Source organism: Ochlerotatus camptorhynchus, unplaced genomic scaffold (genome assembly GCF_037179485.1).
Source record: "Ochlerotatus camptorhynchus isolate MF236.1 unplaced genomic scaffold, CSIRO-AGI_Acam_v1.1 ptg000080l, whole genome shotgun sequence".
Taxonomy (NCBI): domain Eukaryota; kingdom Metazoa; phylum Arthropoda; class Insecta; order Diptera; family Culicidae; genus Ochlerotatus; species Ochlerotatus camptorhynchus.
In genome coordinates, this window is record NW_027040570.1 from 2,235,754 (window position 1) to 2,253,957 (window position 18,204).

Consider the following 18,204-nt stretch of genomic DNA (forward strand, 5'->3'; position numbering starts at 1 on the left):
GTTTTAAACTTCGTATTGTGATTGCAGAGGGAGGAATCGATGCCAAGTCTCCGGCTGGAACTGCCGCTTCTTTCAGTAAGGCCAACAAGAATGCGCTGATCATTGCCAATACTTCGCTGCTGTACGAGTTGGCTTCCAACGAAATTTTGAGCACATTGCATTCGTAAGTTTGTTTTGCATTTCGGCCAGTACCGATACCCTTCTAATGGCATTGGTGTATTCTAGGCTTCGGCGTCGTAAGCGTCAGGTCTTCGACAACAACCTGGGAGCCGCGTTCGGAGGAGACGACTTCAGCAACGCCCTGCAGACCATCGACGTCAACCAGTTCATTACGGGATCCATCTCTCCGATCAATCTGGAGCCACAGTGCGAGAACCTGGAAGCTCCTTGCGATACAACTACTCCATTCCGAACCCTAACCGGTCATTGCAACAATCTCCGCAGCCCCGAACTTGGCCAGTCGTTAACCACATTCGCCCGTCTATTGCCGGCAGTTTACGATGACGGAATCTCGCAACCACGTAGCATCACAATCTCCGGAAACCCTCTACCAAACCCACGCACAGTTTCGTCCCTGATTCATCCGGACATTTCAAACCTTCACACACGCTACTCACTCATGGTAATGCAGTACGCTCAATTCCTTGATCACGATCTCACCATGACGCCGATCCACAAAGGTTTCCACGAATCCATCCCGAGCTGCCGTTCGTGCGATTCGTCACGTACCGTTCATCCCGAATGCCACCCGTTCCCGGTGCCACCACGCGATCACTACTATCCGGAGCTGAACGTCACCAGTGGAGAACGCCTTTGCTTCCCATTCATGCGATCGCTGCCGGGACAGCAAACGCTGGGACCACGCGAACAAATCAATCAGAACACTGCATTCCTGGACGCTTCGCAGATCTACGGAGAGAACGGTTGCGTCGGCAAAGGACTTCGCGGATTCTCCGGTCGTCTGAACTCTACGATCCATCCCATCCGAGGAAAGGAACTGCTGCCACAGACTCCGATTCATCCAGAGTGCAAATCCGCTAGTGGATACTGCTTTGCTGCCGGAGACGCCCGAGCATCCGAACAACCAGGTCTCACCACTATTCACACGGTTTTCATGCGCGAACACAATCGCATCGTCGAAGGACTCCGTGGAGTCAACCCACACTGGAATGGCGATCAGCTGTACGAGCACGCCCGCCGAATCATCATTGCCCAGAATCAGCACATCACCTACAACGAGTTCCTTCCACGTATTCTCAGCTGGAACGCAGTCAATCTGTATGGCTTGAAACTGCTCCCGCAAGGATACTACAAGGACTATAACCCCACGTGTAACCCAGCGATCGTCACCGAATTTGCATCGGCTGCCTTCCGCATTGGTCACTCGCTACTACGTCCACACATTCCTCGCCTTAGCGCACAGCACCAGCCGATCGATCCACCAATTCTGCTGAGGGACGGGTTCTTCAAGATGGACATTTTCCTTCAACAGGTAGGCCTTATCGACGAGATCTCCCGCGGTCTGGTAGCTACTCCGATGGAAACTCTCGATCAGTTCATCACCGGTGAAGTTACCAACCATCTGTTCGAAGATCGCCGCATTCCATTCTCCGGAGTCGATCTGATTGCGTTGAACGTCCAGCGAGCTCGTGATCATGGAATCCCATCCTACAACAATTACCGTGCCCTGTGCAATCTGAAACGGGCACAGAACTGGGACGACCTGGCCCGCGAAATTCCTCCAGAGGTGATCTCCCGACTGAAGCGCATCTACAACAACGTAGACGATATCGATCTGTTCCCAGGTGGCATGTCCGAACGGCCGCTGCAAGGTGGGCTTGTTGGTCCAACCTTCGCCTGTATCATTGCCATCCAGTTCCGGCAGGTGCGCAAGTGTGATCGCTTCTGGTGAGTGTACCTACCCATCCATCGAGCAATAGAGTGAACTAAACTTTTCTGATCTACAGGTATGAAAACGACGACCCGACGGTCAAGTTCACCGAGGCTCAACTGGCAGAGCTGCGCAAGACTACGCTGTCGAGGATCATTTGCGAAAATCTGGACATCCAGAGTGATATGCAGCGAGCCGCTTTTGATCTGCCAAGTAACTTCCTGTAAGTTTTTTATGCTGAGAGATTGCTGTTCAAGGGTCAATTCTAACCCGTTGTTTAAACATTTCAGCAATCCACGTGTCCCGTGCAGTTCAATGCAACAAATCGATCTCAGTGCCTGGCGGGAGAATGTAGTTGCAGGTTGTCACATCGGCGGCAAGCATGTCGACATTGGCGAATCGGCCTTCCCTTCGCCATGCACCAGCTGTATCTGTACAAACGAAGGCGTAAGTCCCAACCTAACCTTACATCGACCAAGTCTTAACATAAGCTCTTTTTTTATCGCAGCCTCAATGTGCCTCACTTCGCATCACCGACTGCGCTCAGCTATCGCGCGAGTGGCCTCGGGATGTGATCCTCCGTGATGACGTTTGCAGTGCTCAGTGTGGTCTGGTTCTGCAGAACAGCGCTCCCCAGGGTCGTCAACTTCCGATCAACCTGCGACCGCCAACTTCGCAGCGAGTTTCCCGCTCACGTGTCGTCCAACGGCAGACGGCAGTGCCGGTCAGCTTCCAGGGCTTCCAATTCCCCGATCTGACGCAGTTCATCGGGTAAACTACCACAGTTACCATAACCCCTCTCCCATCTCAACTCTAACTGGAACTAATTACATTATTGTTGTTTGTAAATATTGAGCGGCCATATTACTACCACTTTTTCTGTACTATTCTCAAATGCTGATGAATCAACCAACTGCCCTTTAGTATGATTCTTTTAAATTAATATTACACTCCTATGCGAATGCGTTTCGCTTCGAGGACGTCTTTAGACCGTAATCGTAATGTTGTTTTATTGTAAATATTAGATTAGTATAAGAAATCAAAAAGCAAACTGTCTTCGCATTGCTTTTTCTCATTTCTTCCGTATTTAATTCTATTCAAACTGTGTTTAAGTAAAACAAAAATCCAACTACGTTATAGAATAAGTCTACGTACTATTTTAGTTGTAGCAAATCATAATCTCACAAGAAGATGGAAACACACGAAAGGGAGAGAAAAAAAAACCATCGTGAAACAATTAGTGATAAAAATTAAAAACCTTAAACTGGGAGGACCACCCCGTCGTAGCTCGTAAGCTCGTATCCACTCAAACTGATCCGGATAGTATAAATGATAAAGTCTGCGTACAAATTAAGCGACCTCAAAATGACGATACACGTTTAGAATGCACTACGATTGGTGGATTAGATTTGTGCTGTTGCTTTTTATAGGAAATCAAGAAGAAGAAGAAGAAGAACCTTTATTTGTATATGTGACTTTACACTGGTAGTCGTGTTTTGTGCTAGGAATGAAACCAATTTTAAATAAAGTGTATTTATGATTTAAACTGAAAAGTTTTTTTTTTTCAATTCAATTGGGAAATCTTGAGGCTTATTCTGCGCCGCAAGTGAGGTGAGGTGACTCGTTGTCGCTAGTGTGGTCACAGCAGACATTGAAAGCAGAATAAAAGCACAGAACAGAAGGAGAAGTGCAAACAAATCGGTGAATCAAAAAGTGTTCGTTTTTCTGCTCAACAAGCGATGTGTTGTGGTCAGGGCTCTACAATTTCGAAGCTCTAAAATGAACTCGTGTTTTGTTTCTCTCATACATACGTGTTCGACGCTTCATTTCTATAACGCCTAGCTAGACTATCAGCAAGTAATGAAAATAAAAAACTAGGACGCCTAGAAGGAAAGGCTGGATGTAGAACTTCTCGTCGTTGCTTTGCTCATCGCTTTCAATGTAACTAACGTCGATTTTCTAGTTAAACGAACCTCATTATGGCTTTCAATCCCCTTTCACGAACACTCTATCACCGCTCTTTCAATTTGTTTAAAATGCGTTATGTCCCGTTTTTGATCATTTTTTTTAGATAAATATATGGATGGAAGATAAATTAAAAATATTACGTGTAATCTTCACGTGTTTTCACGTGAGAAATGCTTTAAATGTGTTATTTCATTTTCCGTCATATACGTCATGAATCCTCTGTTGATGTGTTTCATGAAAGAGAAAACTCCGGAGTGATTTGAGATTTGGGCGTAATTGCTTTTGTAAACAAACGCGTCAATTACTTATTTCTCTTGAATAAAAGTTCAATCTCACAAACAAACTAAACCAAATGATAGAGGAATCATTTCTCTACCTCATGGTGTTATTACTTTTCGAGATTGAGCTTTTATTCGCGAGAAATCGGTGATTGACGTGTTTGTTTACAAATGCAATTACGCCCAAATCTCAAATCACTCCGGAACTATCAAAGTCGAGCGCTCTTTCGCTCATCCGTTTCACCGAAGCTTGAAAGGAAGACCAATGGAGCGACGGGAGAAAGAGAGACAAGCGATTGAACATTTGTTTGCGCACGCCGACTGAGGTTCTAGAATGCTGCGAAGCTGTTCGACTTTAACAGAAAAAGAAAGCCAGCAGTCTCTTCGTCGCATCTATTTGGTCGATTGAAGCTGATATTGTGACGCCCTGGTTGTGGTAGCTTTCCATACGGGCTTTCTATGTGCACTCACACTATCATAGCATGCTGCCTATCTTAACTGCAGGCAGAAGATGCCTTCTACCGCTAGGTGCGCTAGTGTTCGCAAATGACAAGTGGATCCACTTTCTGATCCAAAGTTCCACTCCTGTGATAAAAGCTTATTCATGCAATAATATGCTTCTTCAGCTGAAAAAAGGCTTATTCAGCCTTTTATCAGCACAAATTGTTTGTTGGGGTGAAAATTGTCATTGGGGTATGTTTTACGGAGTAAAACTAAGGAGCGTGTTTCTCCTCTGAGTGACGACTACTGACTAACGTTTTTTTGTTTTTTGTGTGATACATAGCAAAGTGTGTGAGTGTGCGTGTATGGGTGTTGTGTGATTGATACATAGATGTTTGGTTTATGCACTGGGTGAAAATGTACTGCTGGAATCGGCATCGGTGTTACACGGTTGTGCAAACCGACACTCCTCCTCAACGATGCTAGTTCGACGTCTCGGGTGGATCCTTAACGCCGATGGCAGTTCTGTCTGTGCCTCTCCAGCTTGACTCGCTGTAGGGGCTTCGTCATTAGGTCCGCCTCCATGCGCTCGGTTGGCATGTAGCGAAGCTCGATGATACCTTGTTGATGCAGGTCCTTGGTGAAGGCGTACTTCGTGTCGATGTGCTTGGAACGCCTCTCCAGACGTACTGATTCCACGATCTTCATGCAAGACTGGTTGTCCTCCCAGACGACGATGGGATTTACTTGAGTCTGCTGCAAGTCCTTGAGAAGTTTCGGGAACCACATGAGCTGCTGATATCCGTACGCCAGTGCGACGAATTCGGCCTCCGTCGAGGACAAGGAGACACACGATTGCTTTCTTGTGCCCCAGTCGACAAGACCGCCACCGAAGTTCAGCAGCAAACCGGAATGAGACTTTCTGTCGCCTTCGTCGCCGGCCCAGTGGGCGTCCACGTAGCATTCCACTTCGTCGGATCCGGAACCCAAGTGCAGACGATGGTCGTTCGTAGCCTTGAGGTATCGGAGGACTCTCTTGGCTTCGGTCCAATCGCGGTTGGTGGGATTGGTGACCTTCCTTCCCAGCAGTGAAACGGCCACGCAGATGTCTGGCCGAGTGTTGACCGCGACGTAGAGCAAACTGCCCACCAAACTGCGATACGACGTGTTTGTAGGCAATTCACACTCCTCCTTTTGCTTGAGGTATCCGGGGTCAATCGGCACCTTCGATGGCTTTGCTTGATCGTGACCGAATCGTCGAATCAGCTTGTCGATGTAGCTTGCTTGATCGAGAGTGTATGCCTCCCCATTCTTCTCCTCATGAATCCTCAGGAAGTATTTGAGTTCGCCAAGGCAGGAAAGCTTGAATTGCTGCTGCAGCTGTCGACGAATCTGCTCGAACTCCTCCTCCGAGTTGCAAACGGCGACCATATCGTCGACGTATATGAGTATGTATGTCTGCTTCCCGTCGCGATTCCGGATGTACAGGCACGCGTCGGCGTCCGCATGTTGGAAACCCATGGACTTGAAAACTCCGTCGATTTTCCTGTTCCATGCTCGAGCGGACTGCTTGAGCCCGTAAATGCTGCGCTTGAGGTGGCACACCATGCCGTCGTTACGATCGAAGCCGGGGGGTTGCTTCATGTACGCGTCCTCTTGGAGCTCCGCGTACAGGTAGGCATTCTTCACCAACATCTAGGTGCTTCACCAACATCTTCTGCTTGCTGGCGAGTACGAGGACCGTTCGTAGGGTAGTCTGACGTACGACGGGGGCAAAAACCTCGTCGTAGTCCTGGCCGAATTTCTGTGCGAAGCCTTGCGCGACTAATCTCGCCTTGTGTCGCACCACTCGTCCGTGTTCATCCTCCTTCTTCTTGAACGTCCATTTGCAGCCTACCGCCTTGCGACCCGGGGGTAGTGAGACGAGCTCCCAAGTGCCGTTTTCTTGAAGTGCTTCGATCTCCTCCTGCATCGCGGCTTGCCACGCGGCCGCTTCGGTGCTTTCGATAGGTTCGGAGTAGCTTTGGGGTTCTTCGCTTGCATGCTTCGTTACGCTGGTGACATCATCGAAACGCCTCTCGTTGAGCGTGCCGATCGCCGTGGTGCGTTCGCTTCCGTGCTGGCTTCTTCTCCGAGTAGGGGATCTTCATCGCTGAAACCGAGGAACTCTTCGTCGGATTCGATCTCATCTTCGACCGCCGAATCGTAATCTTCCTCCGCTTCCTGCTGATCTTCTGGTACGGCCGGACTTCGTTGTGGAAAGAGATCGAATTCCACGTTTTCACCGTTGGTGGTAGTCGATTCATCCGTTGGAATGGTGTCCGCACCATTCTCGATGAACTTGACGTCCCGGCTCACGTAAACCTTTCGCGTTGCCTTGTCAAGAAAGCGATAAGCTTTATGCTCCGACGAATAGCCAACGAAAGTCAGCTTTTGTGCGGTGGCGTCCAGCTTCTTCCTCTTCACTTTCGGAATGTGAACCCGCGCAGCGCAGCCGAATATTTTCAGGTGATCGACCTTGGGTTTCACGCCGTTCCAAACCTCGTAAGGCGTGACGTCGAGGGGTTTTGTTGGCAAAACGTTCTGGAGGTATACGGCCATGTTTAGCACCTCTGCCCAATACCGCTCTTCCAGCTGTGCATCGAACAGCATGCAGCGTACCATTTCGATGATGGAACGGTTCTTCCGTTCCGCGATCCCATTTTGCTGCGGGCTGTAGCCGGCGGTGTGGGCTGTGATCCCTTCACGCTTGTAGAAGGAACGCAGCTGCTTTCCGCTGTACTCCCCGCTCTGATCAGAGCGGATGACTTTTGGCTTCCGGCCGAAATGTGTTTTGGCGAACGCAACATACTCCTCGATCCTTGCGGCGACCTCTGACTTCTCCTTCAGCAGGTAGAGCACACAATAGCGACTGTTGTCATCGATCATGGTCATAAAATAGCGATAACCGCTATTCGACGACACCTCCACCGGACCGCAAACGTCCGTGTGCACCAGGTCCATTGGTGCTTTTGATCTAGAATGAGACTCACTCGGAAAAGGGGTACGTGGTGTCTTACCTTTCAAGCAGCACTCGCATTTTTCGTCGACGCTGCACCGGTGGAGCGTCAGACCGTCCACTAGTTCGTCCTTCACCAAATGGTCGATCGCTTTCGGGTCCCGGTGGCCGAACCAGTGATGCCAAAAGTGCTGGCAATCCTTGTTGTGGCGGCCTTGCCACCATCACGGTATCCGACGGTTGCTTGATTTGATACAGGCCTTCCTTCAAATGTGCCACAGCGACGACAGCATCCCCTCGCAGAATACGACAACCAGCCGCATCGAAAACAACCGTGGCTTGCTTCTGGATGAGTGCCGGCACGGGCAGCAGGTTCATCGATAGGCTGGGAGTGTACAGCGCAAAGCTTAGGCTCACTTCACGACGAAAACCGTGTTCATCAACGCACTTGACGACGCAGGAACCTTCACCGGCGACATTCGCTTGCTTCCCGTCCGCCAAATTGACGAACTTAACCTCACTTTCACGCAGCTCTCGGAAAAAGGTTTGATCAGCGACGGTGTGTCGCGTCGCACCGGAATAAACAATCCACGGTTTGGTACTGCTATTTCCCGTTGTTCCTCCTGCAGCCAGCGCGAAAGAAACGGATTCCTTCCTCTTGTTGGCCTTCTCTTGAGGTTTGGATCCCTTCTCCGAATCGCGGGCCAGTTTCCGGCATTCGTTTTGTTTGTGCCCCTCCCGCTTGCAGTAGTGGCACACGATCGACTTCTTCTTGCTACCGTTGCCGATTTTCAGCGCCGAGCTTGAGACAGCACCCTGCCGCTTCGCTGCTTCGTCCAGCAGCTTCCGCTTGACCAACTCTAGCGTGAGGTCATCGTCCGACCGACTTTCGAGGGCTGTTGTTAGTGTGTCGAACGAGCTGGGAAGGCTCCTCAAGATCATCGCGACCGTGAGGTTTTCCGCGAGCTCCTGTCCAGCCTTGGCTAGACGAGCAAACAGCTCTTCCATCTCGAACAGCTGCTGAGCAACAATCCGTTCTCCGCCCTGCAGAACGGAGCCCAGCCGCAGTCGGACCCTGCGACGGTGCCGAAAAAAGTGAAGTTGCCACCCTTCTATGTGAAGGGCTTCCCTCCCGGGCTATGGGAGCAGCTGGATTTCTACATTAAGCAGGGCCTTCGCTGCACCATTCAACGGTGCACGGAAGGCTACAAACTGATGGTCCCGGCCGAAAAAACACTACAACACAGTCCATGCCCTCTTGGACAGGATGAAGCTGGAGTACTTTTCCCACGACGTCGAGACCACCAAGCCGCTGAAAGTGGTGCTGCACGGGCTCCACGACATGGACACCACCACCTTAATGGACGAGATTAAGGCAAACGGCCTCAAGCCGGTCGAAATCCACAAGATGACCCGCAGCAAGGCCATCAAGTATCGTGACCAGCTCTACCTGTTCCATCTGGAGAAGAACTCCACAACCGTGAAGGATCTCCAGACGACACGCCCACTGTTCCACATCGTAGTGAAGTGGGAGCGGTATAAGCCGACCCACCGTGGCGTCACTCAGTGCTCGAACTGCCTATTGTTCGGGCACGGCATCAGGAACTGCCGCATGGCCAGCCGCTGCATCAAATGCGGCAAAAACCACAAGATCGACAACTGCGACAGCATCGAGGAAGCCGCTCCCACATGCGCCAACTGCGGTGCCGCCACAAGGCCACGAGTAAGGCCTGTCCGAAGCGGGCCGAATACGCCGAGATTCGGAAGAAGGCCTCGTCCAACAGCCAGCCCGGTCGCAAGAAGGTTCCGGAAAACAACGCGCAAAACTTTCCTCCGTTATCACCGGTCCAACCACGGCCAATTCCAGTGTTGCCGCCGCTCCCGCTCAACCAAAAGTTGACTGCTGTCCAGTCGGCTGCCGCTGCAGTACCCGGTCAAGCCTCCGGGCTATCGTCGGATCCCCCTGCTCCAGGATTGGCCGGTACAACCGGCGAAGCTACAGACGATTCTCCGCTGTCAACGGATGAGATCGTCACACTGTTGGCCCAGGCCATCATCATCAAGCGCACCTGCGCAACAAGAACACAACAGCTCCTTCGTCGCTAATTATGGACCTTGAAGCCATAAAGATCGCCAACTGGAACGCTCGCTCCGTAGGGGCGAAAAACATTGAGCTTGCAGACTTCCTCCGCAAGCACAGCATCGATGTGGGCCTTCTCACCGAGACCCACCTCAAGACCGGTGACAGCTTCTGGTTACCTGACCACAACATTATTCGGCTTGATCGCACCAGCTCCAGGGGGGGGGGGGGGGGTGTTGCGGTCGTCGTCAAGAAAGGAATAAAATACCACACTCTGTCCCTTATCCGCACCTCTATCATCGAGGCCCTTGGTGTGGAGGTGGAGTCGTCGACTGGATACGTCCAGTCCATCGCCGTCTACTGCCCTCGACAGTGTGCCGCCAGCAGTGGACTAGCGGCTAAATTCAAGGAGGACTTGTCCACCATCACCCGTACCGGTTCCCGCTTCGTAGTTGGAGGAGATCTAAATGCTCGCCATGAGGCCTGGCGGAACTACAGGCAGAACCAGAACGGTCGTCTGCTGTTTGACCACTCACAGCATGGGCTGTACTCCGTTTGGTTTTTGGATGAACCAACATTTATCTCACCGGCGGGCAACCCATCGACGCTAGACCTGTTCCTGACAAATATCGGCTTGTCCAAGCCGGTAGCCTTGTACGAACTCAGCTCCGGCCACCAACCGGTGGTGGCTGAACTGGGCTGCAACGTGGCTCTTGCTTCAAGCCTGCGCAAGGACTATCATCGCGTAAACTGGGCCCAGTTTGGACGCGTGTTAGACAGGCACAAAATCGACAACCCGCCGCTTGACACCGTGGAGGACATCGACCGAGCGTTGGAGGGACTCCACCAAGCCATAACCGTGGCTGACGAGGCGTGCGTCCGACGAGTTCTTGTGAGGGGTAAGTTTATTGCCATTGATTCCAACACCCAACTCTTGATTCGCCTGAAAAATGTTCGTAGACGCCAGTTTCAGAGGACTGGAGATCTGGGCAAAAAATCTCTGTCTCGATCTGAATAGCCAGATTGCTTCCATAATGGACTCACTCCGAAATGAAAGTTTCGGGTGTGTTGCCTAAAATCTGGACGACCGCTCCCGTCCATTCTGGAAGGTATCCAAGGTCCTCAAAACTCATCCCAAACCAGTTCCACCTCTCAGAGTCGAAAATGATGACGATCGGCTTTTAATCACCCCACAGGAGAAAGCAAATGCGATCGGCGAGCATGTTGCTTCATTGCATTTGCTTGGCTCGAATATCCAAAGTCCGCTCGAAGCTCAGGTTGCGCAATTGTTATTGTTATTGCTCAGTTCACACCCTGACAGGCTACTGCCTACCGATCTGCACTTAAGCCAGGCATGAACCTACGGAAATTTAGTCGTTGCCTATGCTAGACCATAAAACAGCAAAAGGGTTTATCTTCCATTTAATTCCACTTAATTAATTTTGGTATCCATGACATATACGTATTTCGACTACAATGTGCAGTCCCCCTTAAGTACTCATCCCCTAGGTAAAAAAGTCAAGATCATAGGTATAAAAATGAAACTACAATGTGTTGAATCGGAACCTACCTAACTAATAAAAACCAAAGATTTAAGTAAGCTAAAGGGGAAAAATCTATACAACTCTTGAATAAGGAAAATCCCCAAAGGCTTGGTGTGGAATTAAATGGAAGATAAACCCTTTTGCTGTTTTATTTAGCATTCCGCTAACAACCCAATTTCATTACTTCATTATGCTAGACCGTATAGCATAATGACTTTCCTTTCACTAGCAGGCTTTTTTGTTCCCACTAGCGTCCGATTAGGGGATAGTAACAGATTAAAAGAATAAAGAAGAGAGATAAAGGATGTGGTTGTTTTTCTGGAAAAAAAACACGTTGGCTTGTTGTGCAAAATCAAGTTTGTTCGCTTTCATTCTGTTCCAAGGGGCAACGTCCATCGTCGTCGTACTCAAATACCTGGGAACCTCCAGAGGTGCACAGGGCCAACCTGAAAGACTTCCATTCTGGGCAGCTGCTTGATCAAATGCCCAGGTCAAATTCCTATCGGCTTGCTTAATTTCCTTGTTGACGCTCCTCCGCCTTAGTATTTGCCTTTGCTGCGATGTTCAGGCGGATTTAATTCATAATCAAACGCTTGCCTGCAAACTTCTTTTCTATTGCTATAGGCTTCTGATGACATTTACATCTGAGATCCATTTGTGAGGCCATCAGCCACAAGTTATATACCGCAGGCAGCGGTTGATGAGACCTGCAGCTTTTGAGTGTTTTCCACTGGTGCTGCACAGATTCCACGTTTTAATCGAAGTTTTGGTACGGTGACCAATCTGATTTGATCTCCGCTTTTGTGTAAATGTCATATTATCACCGACCTTATTACCATCACCTTAGTGTGTGATATCTGGTGTACGCTCCTCTGTGTTTTCGTTACCACGTTGCAGTTAATTTGACACGTTTGTTGCATTCCCGTATGTCTCAATATTATTCATGATGAACCACCGTCAAACCCACTATCCAGAGGCGAGCCACCTTAACACCTGAAATTATACAAAAACAAATCAAACATTAGCACCAACCCCCCCCCCCTCCCTTCCTCGATTGCAACAGCTCCAAGCCATGCAACAGGATCATTTCGTGCCCCATGACAACTTGATTCAGTTGCTTCCAGGTTCATTGTTTTGGCGCCAGCCGGGAGAGACTTGGTCCTGTACCAAATGCTTTCCTTGTCTCCATTCCACTCAGCTACTCGCAATTGATTGTGATATAGTGGGCGGAATATTACATTAATTTGTTTGAACATCTCAAGACACATTCTAACTCGGAAAACGCCTAAATGTATGTATCACCTAATTAATCATCGCGGATCAACCAATGATTTTTTGTAATTTTCGATAACTTCTAGCGATTGGATCTGCTTAAAACGTTTCAGAAATTAAGTTTAATTATTACTTTAACTAACTCTTTGGTTATTTTGGTGCTACAAGAATTGTTGACATGCTTAGTAATGTTTCGAAAATGACCAATTTCCCATACATTTTTTATGTGTCTTTATATTTATTTCCGAAGGAGAAAATCACATTTCCATTTATTTCCCCTGCGTACATGATGCAATTGGTTATTTCTATGGGTGATATTGTAGCATGATAATGTGGCTTCCAAAAATACATGGTTTAGAATTCCTCTGATTCTTATATTTGGTAGGCGCCATGCTTTTTTATGTGTCTTTATATTTATTTCCGGGAGTGTAGAGAAAACCGTAGTCAAGTGTTCGGCCTTGGTTAGGTGTCTGTATCCGCTGATTTTCCGCAGATCCCGGCTCTCAAGGGTGAACAAACTGGCTGTCTATAAACAAATCATAGCACCTGCGATCCTCTACGCAGCTCCGGTGTGGGAATCATGTGCACAGATTCACAGGAACAAAATCCAAGTCGCTCAAAATAGAGTGCTGATCGTTCTTTCGACACTAGAATAACAAATTTACACGAAGTAAAATAGATTCCAAAATTAATGAAATTAACACTAAATTTGCACAAAAATGTATTTTATCAGAACATGCTTTGATAAGCAATTTGTATATGGTAGGTTAGGTGTACATAGTAGTTGTAGGTTAGTTGTAGTTGTAAATAGTAGTTATAAGTAGTCTCCTTTTTTTGTAGTCACAGTGGCAGCAACTTGCTAAAACTCTACACTGGACCCCTTTTATTGATAAATTTTACTTCTATGAGCCTCTATTTTAAATCAACACACAAACGTTCCTAGGCTATAGTGCCCGTTTGGTCACTGTTGTTTTTGTGTTGATCCAAATAGTTTTGATAATATAATTGCGCATTCTTGTTTTTTTTAAAGGTTGATTTTCGTCCCAGTCTTGTCTTCTGTCGTCACTTATTTTGTCATTTTGTCTTGTGTATTAACCCCCACTTGTCTTGTTTATTGTGTCAACTTGTGTCTATTGTCCTTCCCAACCTGTTACTCTGTCATGACTAATTTCATTGATATATAAAAATAGTAATATCAATTACAGGATAATATGGTTATTTCTCGATTACTTTTTCAAAGGGAAGCACCAGCTCCTGCAAACAATGCATCCGATCGTCGATCCGGCGCAACCGGCAGCTCGCACACGCTTATCAACACCACCAGCAGGTAGAGGAAAATTTCCCCTATCTGATGATAGTGCCAGCCCGCGTGGGCGAGCCACCAGTTAAGCCAAACCAACGACCAAACGCACCGGCTACAAAAGCCGATATGCTCCCTTGAAAAAGTTATCGAGATTTCTACTAATTAATGAATTATTGACAATTACCTCTCATGATCCTTGGCTCTGATTTTAACTTACCACTTTTTGATTATTTATCAAATACCTCTCCCAGAATATATAACTCCCCGATGCCTTGTTGGTTTCTGGTCTCATTTGGATTGGTCCTGAATTTGTTTGACATCCTGTTCGAAGTAATTCTTTGAGTTCCAGCTTGTACGTGTCTCACGTCATATGATTCGCCATTCATAAAGACAATGGGTTAAAAGGGAGTAAAACATACATAAAGGTAGATTAGTATTAGGTGTACTTGATCCAAACAATAGAAAGAAGCATAGATGAACTAATATATAACTTAAAGTGCAATGGATAAGTGTTAGTTCCGGGATCATTTTAGTGTTAGTAGTTATGTTAGTTTTGATCCGTATTCAGCCCTGCCGGCCCCTCCAGCACTATTTGCAGCAATTGTGATAAGATTATGCAACACTGCTACTACTACTATGTTAGATGTATGACTTGTCAATTTTCGCAACGCAATGTCTTTCAATAAATCACTCAATCAATTTGATGTTTGAAAATTTGCTCAAAAGGGCTTTGTTGATACATCATACCTTACCGAAAACTAAAGCACAACAATCCTAATTCTTATTTCAAACCTATCAACATATTTAACACATCTTTCCTAAAACTTCACTTGTTCGTAAGCGCCTGGTTGAAGATATGACTTTCGCTATTGACATTGTCTGTAATTAACAAATACATTAAATAGGAAGATTTATTATACAACTTCATAGGCTAGTCGCCTCCCTAAGCGGACCCCCCGCGTCCTATCTCTTATGTTAATTAACTTTCTGAATTCTATAATTGAAGTTTATTTAATAAATAACTGAAATCTCTAATCTACCTACACAATCATAACCCATGCTTTTAAACTACAATTTAACGTGTTTCAAGTACTTCTGGCTTTTACATATCTTATCTTATATCTTTGTTCGTCCCAGATGACACCTTCAAGTGACTAAAATGCTTCACTTTGAAGTTAGTTTCCAAGCTAAATGTTCCAACTACGCTCTCACGCTTCCACTATGTGGCACCACAAGAATACATATGGGTATGTCACAATAGAAGCACACCACAGTGGAAATCCCGAGCCATAGTTCAAACACTTATCCCAAATCAAAATGAAGCACATATAAGATTAGTTACAATACCATGTACAAAAATGATGTTTAACATTGTTTTCTGAGTAATACTTCAATGAAAACAACAATGAAAGCTTGTCGCGAAAATAAAAGGAGCACTGTTGGGCACTTTCTGAAATATTTCAATAGTAAAGGGTGTCCACGATGAAATTGCCACACTATGAAATTGCTCTAACTTTTTAACCGTTGGGTAGAATTTAATGAAAATTTGGGTGGATTTAGTTCATAGTGCATTATTTACATCCTACAAGTTTTAAAGTCCTGTGATCAAAACTCGCGGAAATGGAGTCGAAAGAACAGCTCGTGCGTGATAAAATCTTGCGCATTCATCACGAGAACAAGGATCTCTCGCATCGTTCCATCGCTAAAACGTTGGGAATCGCGAATTCCACGGTGTCGCGAGTGATTAAGCGGTTCGAGGAACGGTTGACCACCGATCGGAAGCCCAGAAGTGAAGGAAAAAGTATTCCGTACAACACCAAAAATCACAGCCGCGTAGTTGGGGCCTTCAACCGAAATCCGAACGCCTCCGTTAGGGATGTGGCTAAGAAGCTGCACCTAAGCCGAAGTTTTGTCCAGAAGGCCAAAACTAAGGCTGGGCTTCGAACGTTCAAGGTACAAAAGGCCCCTAATCGCGACGAGAAGCAGAACAAGTCCGCCAAAACCCGTGCCAGGAAGTTGTACCTCAACATGCTGACGAAAGTTGAATGCTGCATCATGGACGACGAAACATATGTGAAGGCCGACTTCAAACAGATCCCCGGCAACCTGTTTTTCACGGCCAAGGATAAGTTCAGCGTTCCGGAGCATGTCCGCACTCAGAAGATGTCCAAATTTGCGAAGAAATTCCTGGTTTGGCAAGCCATCTGCACGTGCGGGAAGCGGAGTGCACCTTTCGTGACCCAGGACACGATGAACGGACAGGTGTACATAAAAGAGTGCCTCCAGAAGCGGCTGCTTCCTCTCCTGAAGGCCCAACAATCTTCTGGCCGGATTTGGCCTCATGCCACTACTCCAAGGACGTGCTGAAGTGGTATGCGGACAATAAGGTCAATTTCGTGCCGAAAATGTTCAACCCTCCCAACACTCCGGAGCTCCGCCCCATCGAGAAGTACTGGGCGATTATGAAGCAGCACCTTCTTAAACGACCTAAGGAAGTGAAGACAGTCGAGGAACTGAAGAAAGTATGGGTTTACATGCAAAAAACGGTTGATTCACAGGTTGTGCAGAATCTTATGGCCGGGGTTAAGGCCAAGGTGCGGGCATTTGCGTATGGACTGTAAATAAAATACGAGTAAAATGGTAAAATGAAGCTTAATAGTTATTTCTCAATCACTGAAAATTTGATGGCAATCGGATGAAAACTCGAATTTTGCGAATCAATTTTGTGTGTGGCAATTTCATCGTGGACACCCTTTAGACTAGATCTTTGGTTCTCTCATGCAGTGGTTTATCAAAGAGGGGAAGCTTAGTAATCCCCATTGCCTGCCCATGGCGCCATTCTATCGCGGCATGAGCCAGCAACGCCGACCATAAACCTACCGTCTCCAACACTCCACTAGCATGAAATTAAGCCCGCCCACCAACAGCAAGGTGCAAAAACTAGCCAAGGGGAGGGTAGTTATAAGTAGTCTCCTTTTTCCAATTCAAATCAAACCAATCCCACCAAGGTGGTCATACTTTAAAATAGACCTGATAGGACTAGGAACTGTAAATAATAATTAAAATCTCAAATGTACTAAAGTTGAAAAGACACATCTGTGTCACTTGAAAATTCATACATGTAAACCACACAAATTCAAGAAATATAGATCATTTAAATTGTAATTGTAATTGTAATTGTTCAGTGTATAGGCTGTGCCAACCGCTAAGTTGGCTTATCTAGGGACTAACCCCCTAGTCTATAGACCTACTGTCCTTCCCGTTGCACTCGTCAGCTCGTGCGATACTCTAGACACACGTGGGTTGTCGTATCCGGGTCCTCCCCTGGGTAGGCTCGTGTCCGTCCAGGTTCTGGTACATTAACTTATATCTATGCATGGTAATTATACTTTGCAACTCACCTTTTGATTATAAATGTCGATCATGCTGAAACTATATGAATGTTAGTGATCGTTATTAGGTGTGTGCTGCAATGGAGTAGTAATTGAAGGAAATGAGGTTCTCGTGTGGCTTATAAGGTAATTCTAAAATAGGTAAATCATGCAAGCACAAACCTTTTACAATTCTTATCCTACTTACCAGTTCCGTCCAGTATAAATTGGCTATTTCCAAATGGCCTAATCCTTTCTGACTGCTTACTCTCTTACGTTTTCTCGCTTTTTTCTATCTTCCTATTGAAAATCTGGCCGTGTTCCCATTTGTTCTCAGGTAGGTAATATTGGTACATGAGGGGAAGACTCGGGGGAAGAAAGAAATAGAACAAGTTAAGTGTGAGCCGCATGCGTTGGTTAGTCATTTTATTTATTTACATCAACAGGCTGGATGAAGCCCCAATGATTTAAACCTTATCAACTATGGTAAAAAAAAAATACATTCAAGCATGGTCATAACATAAAAAAAACATTAAAAAACGTATATCTTATAGTCAATATCTTAACTCCTGCCGGCGAAAAACAGAAGAAAACTTTCGACGAAGCGCATCACGGGAGAGATGAAAGTCGAAAACAGATGCAACTCTGTTGAATGTTCTCTGCAGTCCGCTAATCGCACCGTACGCTCCATAATTTGTGCGACGTAGAGGCAGTCTTAGCATAAGGTTATTACGAAGCGGTCGGGGTTGAACATTCAGGTCAATTTGCCTCAGGATAGCCTCACAATCTGTCCTTCCTTGTAGGATATCGGCCACGGTAAGGGCTCTGTTTGTGTCTCTTCTAGTCCGGAGAAGTTCTAGGTCGATAAGTTGACAACGGCTTTCGTAGCTTGGTAATCGAAACGGATCGTTCCAAGGCAATCTACGCAACGCAAAACGAAGAAAGCGACGTTGAACAGATTCAATTCTCTCGGCACCGTTGTTGTAGTTTGGGTTCCAAACCGCTGAACAATACTCAAGCGTCGATCGAACAAGCGAACAATAGAGAGATTTTAGACA

At 46.8% G+C, this 18,204-nt stretch overlaps 2 protein-coding genes across 3 annotated transcripts in view; both read left to right on the plus strand.

The window, feature by feature from the left end:
* The window catches only part of LOC135697958 (uncharacterized), a 157,974-nt gene extending 154,617 nt beyond the window's left edge, over positions 1 to 3,357 (plus strand). The window contains exons 6-10 of one of the 2 annotated variants that reach the window (XM_065217832.1): positions 28 to 163; positions 226 to 1,908; positions 1,968 to 2,114; positions 2,182 to 2,338; positions 2,400 to 3,357. In XM_065217832.1, the coding sequence (XP_065073904.1) occupies positions 28 to 163; positions 226 to 1,908; positions 1,968 to 2,114; positions 2,182 to 2,338; positions 2,400 to 2,666 (2,390 nt within the window). In that variant the 3' untranslated portion in view covers positions 2,667 to 3,357. Of the gene's footprint in view, positions 1 to 27; positions 164 to 225; positions 1,913 to 1,967; positions 2,115 to 2,181; positions 2,339 to 2,399 lie in introns of those variants that run through there. The other variant, XM_065217833.1, reaches the window with a different exon arrangement.
* mon2 (Mon2 homolog, regulator of endosome-to-Golgi trafficking) overlaps positions 1 to 18,204 on the plus strand; it is a 225,273-nt gene that overhangs the window by 136,019 nt on the left and 71,050 nt on the right. The gene's annotated exons all lie outside the window — the stretch shown is intronic.